The sequence below is a fragment of the Nicotiana tabacum genome, chromosome 18, assembly GCF_000715075.1.
Source record: "Nicotiana tabacum cultivar K326 chromosome 18, ASM71507v2, whole genome shotgun sequence".
Classification (NCBI taxonomy): Eukaryota; Viridiplantae; Streptophyta; class Magnoliopsida; order Solanales; family Solanaceae; genus Nicotiana; species Nicotiana tabacum.
In genome coordinates, this window is record NC_134097.1 from 128,824,639 (window position 1) to 128,838,931 (window position 14,293).

At 37.0% G+C, this 14,293-nt stretch overlaps 2 protein-coding genes across 2 annotated transcripts; one reads left to right on the top strand and one right to left on the bottom strand.

Annotated features, from left to right (window-relative positions):
• Positions 1-243: 243 nt before the first annotated feature.
• LOC107794244 (homeobox-leucine zipper protein REVOLUTA-like) lies at positions 244-7,449 on the top strand (the record flags this gene model as incomplete). The annotated part of the gene is given in 19 exon segments (NM_001325575.1): positions 244-503; positions 1,080-1,324; positions 1,632-1,791; positions 2,196-2,281; positions 2,541-2,631; positions 2,732-2,827; positions 2,958-3,068; positions 3,160-3,243; positions 3,364-3,519; positions 3,609-3,683; positions 4,177-4,283; positions 4,396-4,570; positions 4,834-5,022; positions 5,207-5,287; positions 5,375-5,509; positions 5,628-5,962; positions 6,243-6,348; positions 6,804-6,953; positions 7,051-7,449. Coding segments are annotated over 18 exon segments (2,517 nt in total). The 3' UTR covers positions 7,198-7,449.
• A 329-nt stretch (positions 7,450-7,778) lies between these two features.
• LOC107794243 (CASP-like protein 5A2) lies at positions 7,779-13,564 on the bottom strand. The gene is made up of 3 exons (XM_016616722.2): positions 13,015-13,564; positions 11,723-11,855; positions 7,779-8,272 (listed from the first exon to the last, which is right to left on the bottom strand). Exons 1-3 carry the CDS (start codon positions 13,224-13,226, stop codon positions 8,081-8,083), a joined length of 537 nt encoding a protein of 178 aa, XP_016472208.1. The 5' UTR covers positions 13,227-13,564; the 3' UTR covers positions 7,779-8,080.
• Positions 13,565-14,293: the final 729 nt, after the last annotated feature.

Sequence of the window (14,293 nt, forward strand, 5' to 3'; positions counted from 1 at the left end):
TCTCTCTCTCTCTCTCTCTCTCTCTCTCTCTCTCTCTCTCTCTCCATTTTCTTTTTCTCTTTTCTCACCCACCACTCTCACACACCTCTTCACCTCACCTTACACACTAAAAAAACATCACTCCTCTCTCTAAAAAATTCAATCTTTTTGCTGTTCCAACATGTCTTTTAGAGTTTGTTTCAGTTTCAGATCTTAAGGGCGGGAGTGTTATGCTTCTTCTAATATTTTGAAGCTCAAGAAAACAGAGCAAATTTTTGCTTTCTTTTCTCCTACTTTTTGTGGGGGGTAATTCTTGTTTTTGTAATCTCAAAGCTGGCTGTTTTATGTATATACTGAAGGGGTTGTGGTGATTTGTTTGTCTACTTTAAGAAGGTGCCATCTTTTTCAGTAATATTTGGGTAAAAGTTCTCTCTTTTTTGGCCTTAAACGCGAAGATTCAGGCCTCTCTCAACGTGTCATTTGTTCTCTGTATTAAACACAGCTGGAGAATTAATTACATAGAGGTAAAAAAAGGGGTTAAAGATTCCAAAGAATTGAAAAAAAACAGAGGGCTGAGGTAAAAAGTTGATGGTTTTTAAAAAAAAATAAAAGCTTAAATGATGATAAAGTTTGGAGCTTTATGTGAATGGAAATGGTGTTGTGTTTGTATCAAACACGAGTAGTTTACAGCTTATGTGAATTTGAAAGAGAGAGAATTTTTGTCTGTATTTATATCCTTTTCAGCCATATCTTTCGTTAGAGCAGTTTTGGCTGTACCTTAATTTGTAAGGGTTTAAGCGTGAAGTGTGTGTTTGAGCCTTCTGTTATAAGGGGCACAAAGTATAGAAACAACAAAAGGGGCACCTAGGAATCTTCTGGCTCAATCAAGATCGTTCATTTAATCTTGTCTGAGATCACTAGAAAAAGAAAAAGGAAAGATAAAGATAAAGTCTTTGTTTCAGAGAATCTTAGTTCTCTGTGTTGATATATATAATAAAAGCTGTTTGCAGGGAATATATCTACTTGGGGGTGTTTTTATTTCTTTTAAGGGTGTTTGAAAATTTGGAAATCTTGATTATTTTTTTGTTTGGGATTTTGGGGTTTGAGGGCAAATGGCTATGGTGGTACAGCAGCATAGGGAGAGTAGTAGTGGTAGTATTACAAAACATCTTGACAGTAGTGGAAAGTATGTCCGGTATACAGCTGAGCAAGTGGAGGCATTAGAGAGGGTTTATGCAGAGTGCCCTAAACCTAGCTCGTTGCGCCGCCAGCAATTGATCCGCGAATGCCCTATTCTGTCGAATATCGAGCCTAAGCAGATCAAAGTTTGGTTTCAAAACAGAAGGTACACTGCCCGCTGTTCAATTTTGATTGCTCCAATTTGGTTTCTTTTTTGTTCTTAAATGCATATATTTAGGTGTCGTGCACTTGTGATCTTGGACTGAAATATGGGATAAGTTAGATGAGTGATGGTTAAATTGGAATATATCACTGTGCTTCTAGTTTCCTAGGCTTGTCGATTGGGTTGTATGGATTAATCGGGGGGGGGGGGGCATTAAGTGAATCGTGAATTGGATGTGTAGTTTGATTTCTGTCTGTCGGGTAGTTGAGCTTAGATTTTGGAATTGAGGGTGAACATTGTGCCATTTCAGGTGTCGAGAGAAGCAAAGGAAAGAGTCTTCTAGACTACAGACTGTAAATAGAAAGCTGTCTGCAATGAATAAACTATTAATGGAGGAGAATGATCGCTTGCAAAAACAGGTTTCACAGCTTGTGTGTGAAAATGGCTTTATGCGGCAACAATTGCATACTGTAAGTTAACATAATTTTTCCTTTATACTTGTGGTAAAAAGCTTTATTTTTTGCTTACTGTAGACGAATGGTAACGTATATCTTGTCTTTTGTTTCTGATGAAATGGCTAAGCACTATGAATTTTAAGATTTCTGATATTCCACAGCTTATGGTAACATATTTTAAACAGTGTAAATAAACTTTATTCTGATGACACTGTTTTAGGACATTCTTATAGTTATGGAATGCATGGCTTTAGATATGGGACTAAATTTTATGTTCATCGTGTTTTTGCATTCTATATTCTTCTACTCGCCCTTGTTTTGCTGTGAAGTTGAACCAATAAACAAGAAACAGATGATGGATATCTCCGGTGATCTTTTGTTCCATAGGATTAATTAGACTGTATTTGTGTTTTCTGCAGGCATCAGCGGCCACTACTGATGTAAGTTGTGAGTCAGTGGTTACCACCCCTCAGCATTCCCTCAGAGATGCTAACAACCCTGCTGGGTAATTAATTTCAAACACCTATTTCTCCCATCCTTTCCGTCTATGGTGTCCATTCTCCAACATATTTATGTTATTTATTCAATGGCATATACATTGCTAACAACCCTGCTGGGTAATTAATTTCAAACACCTATTTCTCCCATCCTTTCCGTCTATGGTGTCCATTCTCCAACATATTTATGTTATTTATTCAATGGCATATACAACATTTTGAGGGGCTAATTTGTTTATCTCTAAGTCAAGTTTGTTCTCTATGCAGACTGCTGTCGATTGCAGAGGAAACCTTAGCAGAGTTCCTTTCCAAGGCTACAGGAACTGCTGTTGATTGGGTCCCGATGCCTGGGATGAAGGTTTGAACTTTAGTCAATCCTCTTTATTTTTTGAAAATTCAGTATTGCCATGTCTCTTTGACTGGATAGCTAAAAAACTAAATTTTCATTCTATTGCCAGCCTGGTCCGGATTCAGTTGGGATTTTTGCCATCTCACACAGTTGTAGTGGAGTGGCAGCCCGAGCATGTGGTCTTGTTAGTTTAGAGCCGACAAAGGTAAGCAGTCATGTGGAAAATTAATTTAAATGTAGTGCTGTTGCTCTATTACTAGTTTTGGTCCTTTGACGGGTGTACTAGATGTTGCCAGTTTCTTCTTAGTAAATATATTTTTGTCAAATATTTACAGATTGCTGAGATCCTCAAAGATCGACCATCTTGGTTCCGAGACTGCCGGAACGTTGAAGTTTTCACGATGTTTTCTGCAGGAAATGGAACAATTGAGCTTTTGTACACGCAGGTAATTAATTACCTTCTCATCAATCTTCACGTAGGCTTCTGATTGGAGAAGCTACAGCATTGAGGGGATTTTTGAAATCATTTCTTTTCAGATATATGCTCCTACCACCTTGGCTCCTGCACGTGATTTTTGGACTCTGAGATACACAACCACCCTGGAGAATGGTAGTTTTGTGGTATGCACATCCTCCGCATTAGCGTGTCTTAGGATAAGCAATCTGGCCACTTTTGTACTTAGTTATGAATATTTTGCTGATAGTTTGTTGTATGTGCCATCAATTCCTCCTCCCCTCAAGGTTTGTGAAAGATCCCTCTCTGGTACTGGAGCTGGGCCGAATGCTGCTTCTGCTTCCCAGTTTGTAAGAGCTCAAATGCTTCCGTCCGGATATCTAATCCGACCGTGTGACGGTGGAGGATCCATTATACATATTGTTGACCATCTGAATCTTGAGGTCAGATTGCACACTGTACTACCACTTCCCTTTCTTTTTAACTTGTTCTGTCTTGCAGCTGGACTTCACGGCATAATGTTTTTCTTCAGGCATGGAGTGCCCCTGAGATTTTGCGTCCACTTTATGAATCGTCAAAAGTTGTGGCACAGAAAATGACTATTGCGGTGAGTTGAACCGTTGATTGTCATTAAATACTGGATGTGTAACAACCTTTTTAGTCTTCACAACTAGATCTCAATTTTTGTTGAGCTCTGAAGTCGAAAGGGTTGTAATTTCTGGACGAGCAGTTAGATATAGCCTGATATTTTTGTTTATTCAGTTAGAAGTTCCCAGCTTTAAAAATATAGAACACCTGACAAATCCTTAGTCTCTTAATGCACGTTATTGAGGATTTCTTTGTTTTTTCGAGTTTTCTAAGGTTCATTATTGTTTTCCTCATGGGGTTGCCATAAAAGTCTGCATGTGAAACATATAGTATTGAAGAACTGTAGGCTGTGAAGCGCACCATACTCTTAACTGCATTAGTTGTTGCTTTAATTCCATATGTTGCTCTGAGAATACTTGCAGCATTTTTTATGTTTCAAGTACTTGAGCAATTACCGTAGCTTACCATCACAACAAAAGAAATACTAATTATAGTATGTTTTTGCTGTAAAGGCACTGCGATATGCAAGGCAAATAGCTCAGGAGACTAGTGGGGAGGTTGTATATGGTCTGGGAAGGCAACCTGCAGTTCTTCGAACATTTAGCCAGAGATTAAGCAGGTGCTGTTTATTGCTCTGATTGTTCTGTGCTATGAGATATGATATGCCATAAAAGTAGACATACGAATTCTGAAGCACAAGTATCATAATTAAGCTATTTTCTATATTGCAGAGGCTTCAATGACGCCATCAATGGATTCAGTGATGATGGCTGGTCATTGTTAAGTTCTGATGGTGGTGAAGATGTTATAGTTGCTGTCAATTCAAGGAAGAACATTGCCACCACTTCCGTTCCTCTTTCACCGCTGGGAGGCATCCTTTGTGCCAAAGCATCAATGCTACTCCAGGTGAATAGATTACCTTTTAACTGACTAGAAATTTTCATTGGCCAACTACCTTTGCCTTGTTAGATAAAATTGTTCCAGACTGTTGCAGATTTTGATGATGCTTTCAATTTCTAAACTCTTGGAATGAATCGGGATTCCTGGAATATAAGAGAATATTACTCAGTGTTCTATAAAGCTATTTGTTTAATGCACCATGTGGGGCATCTTGTTGCTATTAAATGGAAGAATGAGAATTGACTTTTAACTCTTCTGTATGGTGGCAGAATGTTCCTCCTGTGGTACTGGTTCGATTTCTCAGGGAGCACCGTTCAGAGTGGGCGGACTTTAATGTTGATGCCTATGTAGCTTCGTCAATGAAATCTTGTTCATATGCATATCCTGGGATGAGGCCTACCAGATTTACCGGAAGTCAGATAATAATGCCACTTGGCCATACAATTGAACATGAAGAGGTAAGCACTTTGCACTTGCCCCAGTTCCATCCATCCCATGTGTTGGAGTGTGCTTATACAGCACCAGTATTTTTTATAATCAGAAAGTTAGCACTCTTTGAATTGCTAGGCTTGTTACCTAATATTGCTAATATTATACTTTAGACTTCCTCTCATTTTTTTTTTATTTTGTTTTGCTTTGCAGATGCTTGAGGTTATTAGATTGGAAGGACACTCTATTGGCCAGGAAGATACTTTTATGCCAAGAGATGTTCACCTTCTCCAGGTACCTTTTGCCTATGCATTGATGTTTCGGTGTGTTATCTACGTACAGACATTGTTGAAGCAATAGCTAACAAACGGTTATTTCTAGATGTGTAGTGGAACTGATGAGAATGCTGTCGGAGCTTGTTCTGAACTAGTTTTTGCTGCAATTGATGAGATGTTTCCAGATGATGCACCCCTGTTGCCCTCCGGGTTTCGTATCATTCCTCTCGAGTCAAAATCAGTTGAGTAAAAATATTTCATTTTCAACTTTAAGCATTGAATTTGGCCAATCTATTGTTTACATGGATTATTTTTCATTTTGCTTGATTTTGGAGCATAACCGGTGATTCTATTTTCAGAGCGATCCCCAGGATACATCGAATGCTCATAGAACACTGGATCTGGCATCAAGTCTTGAAGTTGGCCCAGCAACAAACCCTGCTACTGGAGATGTGGTCTCTGGCTACAGTGCACGATCTGTGTTGACAATTGCTTTTCAATTTCCATTCGAGGACAATCTTCAGGACAATGTAGCTACCATGGCGCGCCAGTATGTTCGCAGTGTGGTTTCATCTGTCCAACGGGTTGCCATGGCAATATCTCCCGCAGGAGTGAATTCAACATTCGGGTCCAAGCTTTCTCCAGGCTCCCCTGAAGCTGTAACGTTGTCGCACTGGATCTGCCAGAGCTACAGGTAAAATGATTTCTCAACTATGGTGAAACCTTGTTCTCTTCGTTTCAGCTCAATATGGGGTTTATTGCTTTACATGTTCATACTGTCGTGCTTACAAGTCACTCGTTGCAAATCTCATTTACCACCAAGAGCCAAAGTAGTGTCAAGTGTGCATGTTGAGATCTTCAATTATTTTATGAGAATTTTTCCTTTCTCAACATATTGAGAAAAAGCAGACGGTCTTAGAAGTACTTTTCTGATTGTTAACATACCGTTTTCTTCTTTTGCATTTAATATCCAGTTATCACATGGGGACAGAGTTGCTTCAAACTGATTCGAGGGGCGATGAATCAGTGCTAAAAAATCTTTGGCAACATCAGGATGCTATTTTGTGCTGCTCATTGAAGGTATGAATTCTCTTATCATGTAAACAGCATGTTACGGTTAGTAAAAAAATATTGTATGTTGTGTTGCGGTGAAACATGAACATATACGTAAAGAAAAAATGTATTAACCTAGTAAATCCACGATGAAGGCAGATTTGTTCAAAAGTTAATCTCATGACCCTAATTAATATTAGAATACGAAAGAGCTGGACAAGGATATTAGAAATAAGTCCGACTTAAATTATACTTGTGATGGTGATATTTTATGGTGAAAATGCCATATCATGGGTGTATATTTGAACTACTTGTGATTGGCATTTTGATTGTCCTCATTTTGGTCCCTAGCATGCTTTTGACATGTCAACATGGAAATGAGTTGCTAAGAAATTGGAAGGACTGACCTATTCGTTCACGTTCCTTTTATCTTGTTAAAAGAATGTGTTTAGTAAGTTAAATTTCTTTCTCTGCTGTTGCAGTCCCTGCCGGTTTTCATTTTTGCTAATAAGGCTGGGCTTGATATGCTGGAGACAACCTTAGTTGCTTTACAGGACATTACTCTAGATAAGATATTTGATGAATCTGGCCGGAAAGTGTTGTTCGCTGAATTTCCCAAGATCATGGAACAGGTATTTACAGCTGACTCTGGTCTTTTGCAGAACCTAGAAAACAAAAGTTGAGGTCTTAACTGTTACTTTTTTCCGCGATGTTGATTCTTGATCATAGGGTTTTGCGTACTTGCCGGGTGGTATTTGCATGTCAGCAATGGGACGACATATTTCATATGAACAAGCTATTGCATGGAAAGTCTTTGCTTCTGAAGAAACTGTCCACTGCTTAGCCTTCTCATTTATTAACTGGTCATTTGTTTAATGTTGCTGTCAAATCTCCTTTCTTTTTTTTCCTTTTTGTTTTTTGACATCTTCCTCACAGAGGACACTGACAGCCAGGAACACAGTTGAACGGAATGATCTTTGGGACGGATGAAAATTTTGTAACTTGGGGGGCTCCCGTCTGTTTTACCTTTAATTTAATTAGACTAAATTTGTATTTTGCTTCCTGAATTCTTCATACTCTTATGTAAATTTTCTAGTGCAGCTTTTTTGAGTGCAGATGTTTGTTTCCGCATATTCTACCACTGATTCATTTTATATTTAGCTTTAGTATTTGCAGTGATATTCAAGATGCTGCAATGTTGCTAAGCTTATGTGATATTTTTTTCTTATAACAACTGAGAAAACTTATTTCGACAACTTAACTTGAACGGAAATCCTACATTATTAAACAAAGAGTAGATAAAGGTTAGTCGTGAATGGAAGATAAATTATTATAATATATACAACAAAGATAAGTACAAAATAATGATGGTCTCGATTGTTATTTTAAAATAAATTTTAGGTTTAATGTGTGCTTTTGGACTTGAATAACAAGCTCAAGATGTGCTAGGGAGATTGCCTCCAATGAATAAGACCTGTCTTATCATCCATTATATGCTATGTAATGTCAAAGATTCAAGGGTGCCCACTATACTTTTGCACAATCCTGCACATATAGCAACAGCCAACAAGCATAGCACAACTCAAGTTTGCGCATTGACCTGCTTTACACAATTTGTATTTACACACTGCAGCGGCAATTGTATGTTTTTTGGACATGGATCATCCAGACAAACATCTGCAATATCAGAACAAAAATCAGTTCTTTACAAAAATGTTTGGATATTGTTTGAGTATTTCCTGAGAACCATTCTTCCTCTTCACCGAGATGCAAGTGACCAAAAGTTTAAGAGAAATGATGGCATAGCACAGAACCAGCTAAGAAAGGCCATGGCAGTAGCAGTCTCAAACTCTGTGCAGTGATTCTGAGAGCAGACACCAAGGTCATTGCCAATCAGTACAGTAATGCCAGCAGAAGCACAGGCTGCAGCAAACGTGAGGGTAGAAGTGACCTGCAAGAAAGATAGTATTTATAAGGAGATGAATGGAAAGGAGTCATGTAGCTACTCAGATGCTTCAGGATGAGCTTATATACAACTTGTGTTAAATGCTCAAAGCGGAATGTGGTGCACGCATAGCCCGAAAAGTTTATAATAATGGAGTAAAAGGAAGAGACCAATTCAAGAAGTGCAAAATGGAGATAGGTACGGGGGATTTGCTGTTATAATAAATTACAAATCTGGTTATCAAGAAACAATAAACTATTAACTCCAGACTATGAGATATTTAAAAGATAATAGAGCTTTTCTACCTACAAGGTAATTTCTACATCATATTAGAAGGGTTGAGGAACCAGGTTAAAAAAACCAATTTTATGTCTGACCTCACAGACCTTGAGGGATCAGCGATGGATCAGAAATGCCCAAGAATACATCAAAAAGTAGCAAAATCTCCTACAAAATGAACAGACTGAGGAAGAAGTTCCCACCAGACGGGTAACTGGGCTAAGAGGGCTCAAAATCTGTTTCAGTTATTGCACGGAAGTTGTCCAACTGTGACTAAGTCTTACATAAACTGTGTCACTCTCTTCCATCATTAGGGACGAATGATCTGGATCCCCAGCCATTCATATCATAACTCTTTCATGCAAGAGTTTATCACTCTATTCATAATTAATTTTGCAGTCAATTTTATTCCGAAAAGAAACATAGCAAGACTATATTAATATTAACCAATTTAAAGTCCCAAATGAGCCATGACATATATCAATAGGCATATTAAACTTGGAGAGAACGAAAGAGGGCATGCTGCCAAAGTTTATATCAATAGGCATATTAAACTTGGAGCGAAAACGAAAAAAGGGAATGTTGCCAAAGTTTACTTGCAAAGAGGAAATTTTAGGGGAAAAGTCATATTTACTAATTCTCTAATACCATTTCAATTCACTTTTAAACAATTACTATGAGTAGCCCAAATCATTGATTATGTTTAACTGCGCATCTTTCATATCTTTCTGAGCTCCTTAAATAAATGGCTATTGCCTATTGCAAAATTCATATACCACAAGTATACGACCAACTTTACTGGTGCAGTAAAATACTGCTTATCCGGCTCTTAAATGTAAAAAAGGCATGTTGCTTATAAGGCAACCAAGAGAATGTGACCATCTTAAACGTAAAGGGTACCTAATTTTAATATTTCATTGCTGAGTATACAATAAAAAAATTAGGCAACTCAACTTCTCTATTTTTTTTTTCTGTATAAACTCTATGGATACACCATCTTACTCCCTTCTTCCACTATCCTTTTTAGTGCACCCCCAAAAGATTGAAACATTTCTATTTATGAAAACTACCTCCCAACACTATCCTTTTCACTAAAAAAGAAAATTTTAATGCTCATTTCTACCAAGAGCGAGCCATCAGCATTCATGATGAAGTATATCATGATAGAAAGGCCATTTTCGCAACTTGTGTTTGTTTTACTTATGTGTGTATACATTTCTAAAATTCACTTTCCAATAAAACCACCTCATAATATGGAACGGACGGAGTACTAAAAGTCATAAGTTTATAGGAATTCCAAGTTCATGAAACACCCTTAACAGCTAGCCAAGTTATCAAAGGCTATGCCCTACTTCTTGAGTTGTCACCCGCGTTTTATGAGTTTCTCATAGTTGCATCATCGCGGTGCCTAGAGGGGATATGTACCAACTTAATCTTACCAATTAGTCTAAAGAAAATAATTTGATATGTATTTGTGCAAGACGTTGAAGCAAGCTGGTAGAGGTTGTATTCAACGGCACAAAAACCAATGAAGCCCCTTAATTTTTTGAATCCAATATAATACTTTTAGAATCCTTATAAAAAAAATGTTTAGAATGCCATTACTAGAATTTAGTAAGCATACCATGAGGTCTCTAAGAAATTAATCATCTCTCTCATGGCATTATATATTACACAACCTTCCCTTAAATTTTGGTACCTATACGAGACCCTCTGGATGGGTCAAAAACTGAATAACTAAAGAAACAACAAAGAAATAGGCATTACTTTTTCTTATTTTACCTTATAAAATAGAAATAATTAATTTTCAAACTTTATGCCATAGAGGATGCCCTATCCATCACTGGTAACTACTCGTGAGACCAAGCAAGTGGAATAATCCGAAGAAAGAGGGGTGAGGGAGACTCCTAATTGTTTCCCCCATTTAGATCCTGTAAATGCAATTTAATTCCCTCATCCTATTTGTTTGCTCCATTAAGATATTATTAATAAACACATTTTAATAAAATTAGTAGAGATGCATATTTCCAAGTGATTGTTTTGTATTAACCAAACGTAATAAATAAGGATATTTACAAAAACTCTAGTACATATTGCAAGATCCATTCAATGGGATGGAAGAAGCATGCAGATCACTTCACAAACTATTGACATAGTTTTTTATTATCTGGATTGATCATATTTGCAAATAGTTTACAAAGTTTTAAGATTAAATGCATTAAATTGGTATAATATATAGGATCTAAAGTCATTCAATTCACTAGAAAACTCGTGAAATTGTGACCTTGGACCTTAAATAGCAACAGAAGAATGAAAGGCCAGCGGAAATTCTGTTAAATACATGGTCATTATGGACAAGAGAAAATGGGTATGGTCATTGCACAGAATTACTCCATGAGTAGATGTGAATATTGACAATATTGAATTGTGTTTAATCCAGCACAAGCTGCCCCACTCTTGAGCTAGTCAATTTTCCGGCACTTCTTCCACATACATAAGAGTTGAAAACCAAAAATTGGCCCTGGATAACTTATATCCAAGCTTCATATTTCAAAGACTACTAGGTAGGCAATTAGGGCATAATATCTCTGGAAACCTAGCCAATTTCTTTGTTAAAAAGAAAAATGGGTAAATAAAAATAATCAAACATTCTAAACAACTGAAGAGTAGTTAAACAAAGGTCATTTTGCATAAACAGGAAGTTAGTGCATGCATAATATACAAGCTATCTCAATTAAAACTGGATAAGACATAAAGAAAAATCATATCGATCCAAGTATATATGTATTAAAATTTTCAGTGCAATTGCAAGGTGGAACTAAACCAGAAACACATAAGCAAAAGTCATATCTTTCCATGCCAATCGCAAGCTGGAAAGTTTTTTAATTCCATATTATACTTATCAAACGAAAGAAAGTCACGACACTCATCTATTTGATCAATTGCAATAGCTATCTTTTGTATCAAGTCCTTGCACGTCTGATTGTATCAGTCTCTATTCAAAAGCTATCAATTCTCTCCGCTAGATTCTCTTTTGTGTCTCGTGTAGAATCAGAGTGTTTGTCAAGTTCACGTACATCTTCTTTATGGTACAAGCATACTAGTCTAATAAATCCCTTCCATTTATTAATAAGCTCAGTTACATTAACATGTTCAAGTGGTTGTTTGGCAACTTACCCCATCACCAACAGCAAATAAACTCACAATCTGAGAACTTTGCAAGCACCGTCCAACAAGAAGAGCATAAATGTCAAGAACTCCTAGAGACAAGCTCCATAAGCTCTGCAAGCCAGCAGCAGCAACAAGGTAACTGGAAAACCAGATAAGACGAATAACTCACTATAAAGCAAAACGACATCGAAGTAACCATTTACTTGCTTAAAGGGCCAAAAGATAGAAACTTATGAAGATAGAAGCCAAATATGAAATACCACCCAAAAGAAAAGAGTTGTTAGATTTCCTTCGTTCAAGTTTATAGAATTTTTAAGAGGTGATGAATTATTGTCAGCATTTGCAGCTCCAATCGGTTGACTTCAAGTAGATGAAAATATCACATGATTGTTTAGACAACATCTAGCAGATTCGAACAGCCATCCGATGAGATAATGTGACAGAAATCAATTTTATGAAACAAGGTCCCTTAAAACATACAAAATCTTTATTTGATCTTCAAATTTTACAGATAAGGACAACCATACTCCACCGGCGAATTATCTTTCCCTTTTAGGAGGATATTTATCATATTTTCACAGCACCATCTATTACAAACTAATATCCTCTGGCATACACTAGTGAGGAAATATTAATATTAATAAATAAGTTGGGTATCACCATTATAACGGGGATTTGAACCTGAGAGGCTAAGACCTCTTGGTCTCCACAAATACCACATTGACTTACTAAACCAATAGATCGATACTTCCTATAACAACTATAGGCTTTGTAGGCTGGAAATGTTTGCATCTACAGTGGAGAATAACACATGCTCCACCAGAATTCCACTACCCCATCACCAAGCAAAATGAGAAGGGAAAAAAATGGTACTACTGAACCTGCATACTTTTATGACTTCTTATTCACCCAGGCACAATTGTTCTATATAATACACCACATATTGCATACTTTATACAACAACATCAACAACAACTACGCCTCAGTCACAAACAAGTTGAGGTCAATCCTCACTAACAAGCATTACTCCATTTAAACTCATCTCATGCCAATGTTATGCAAATACATATCACATACTTTATGATCATCTGAAATCAGCACATTCTAATTCATTTTATTGATAATTTGAACAGAAACATCGAGTAAGTTAAGCTCGAAACCCCCAAACTCATCGATAAAACACAGCACTTCAATACGAACTCAATAATACTACTAGCACTCGCAATCCGCCTTAATTAAGCATCTAATTAATACACGATCATCAAAATATGATTGAAACTGAAATTTTAAAATATTACCAGAAAGCAGTGACGGAAGGAAAATCACCGGTGGTAGCCATGACGCAAAGAGCGACAACAGCAAACACGAACTGCGCGAACCGTAAGAAGAATCCACCGATCGTGCCAGGCATGCCCTGTACATCCTTCATCCTCACTCTTGGCACGTTCGCTGCCTCCGTTTGCAGCGGCGGCGCGTCGACAGGATGCACTGACGCGTGGCTCACACTCATTTCTAATTATCTCTGTATGTACTTTTGTCCTCAACAGCAAGTTCAATCAGTTTACTTTTGCTGCTACAAATGAATCATCTCAAATTTGCTTATACTTGTGCGATCCACAAGTTCGATTGGAAAGATCCGGAGTTGATGAATTCTCCGGCCAGTGATTGATTTTCCGGCGAAGACAGAACCCTAGGTCCGGTGCAGATTGATCGGAGCACTGACCGTGGAAGCGAGTCAAGCGAGGGATGTATGTCACCTGGAAAGTGGGGAACTATTGGTCAGATGTGTTGGAAGCCGTATGTCCGAAGCTGACTCTGATATTTTACTCCACCTTGCTTTTATCACAGTACTTTTTCCTTTTATTACTTTTTATTTTTCCTGGAAAGTTTTGTATTTCGATTTTCGATTTACTACTTTTTGTTAATCCACGTTTTCTTTTATCCATTCCCTTTTTTAATTAAGAGGATGTTTGACTAAGCTTATAAGCTGATCAAAATGGCTTATAAATACTTTTTGGCTTATTTAATCATTTGGTAAAATTAAAAGTGCTTATAAGCTAAAAATAAATAAAAAACCATAAGTTGGTCTCCCCAAACTTATCAAATTTCAGCTTATAAACACTTTAGGTTTGACCAAAATATTTACTATTCTATCCCTAAAATAATTCTTTTTAAACAAAACTCTTCGTATACCTAGTTCTTCAGTTGCTTATTATTAATTTCAGTAATTTTATCCAAACACGTAACTGCTTATTTTTTAAATCAGCTTCAGCACTTATAAGTATTTTTCAACACCTAATGCTTATCAGCTACTCTAAATTAGCTAAGCCAAACGGGCTCTAACTTTCTACTCTAGTTTATTACTCCTAGGGATCGTTTGGTTGGAATACGATTTATACCGGTATAAGTTATGCTAAGATTGTTGTTTATTCATTGTTTGGTATGTTGTATTGAGAATGATAATTGCATAATTTCTAAGAAGAATGTATAAGTTATACCGGTGCTAATTACCCCACCTTCTATGAGGTATAAGTTATCCCAGTGTTATAATTAACAACGAGATAACTTATACCTGAT

Excerpts from the sequence above, each read along its gene's own strand:
- LOC107794243 (XM_016616722.2), bottom strand. The coding sequence starts at position 13,226 with ATGAGTGTGAGCCACGCGTCAGTGCATCCTGTCGACGCGCCGCCGCTG. Across the intron at positions 11,856-13,014 it reads CCTTCCGTCACTGCTTTCTG|TTACCTTGTTGCTGCTGCTG; the intron begins GTAATATTTTAA and ends CTGGTTTTCCAG. Across the intron at positions 8,273-11,722 it reads TATTTGCTGTTGGTGATGGG|GTCACTTCTACCCTCACGTT; the intron begins GTAAGTTGCCAA and ends TCTTTCTTGCAG.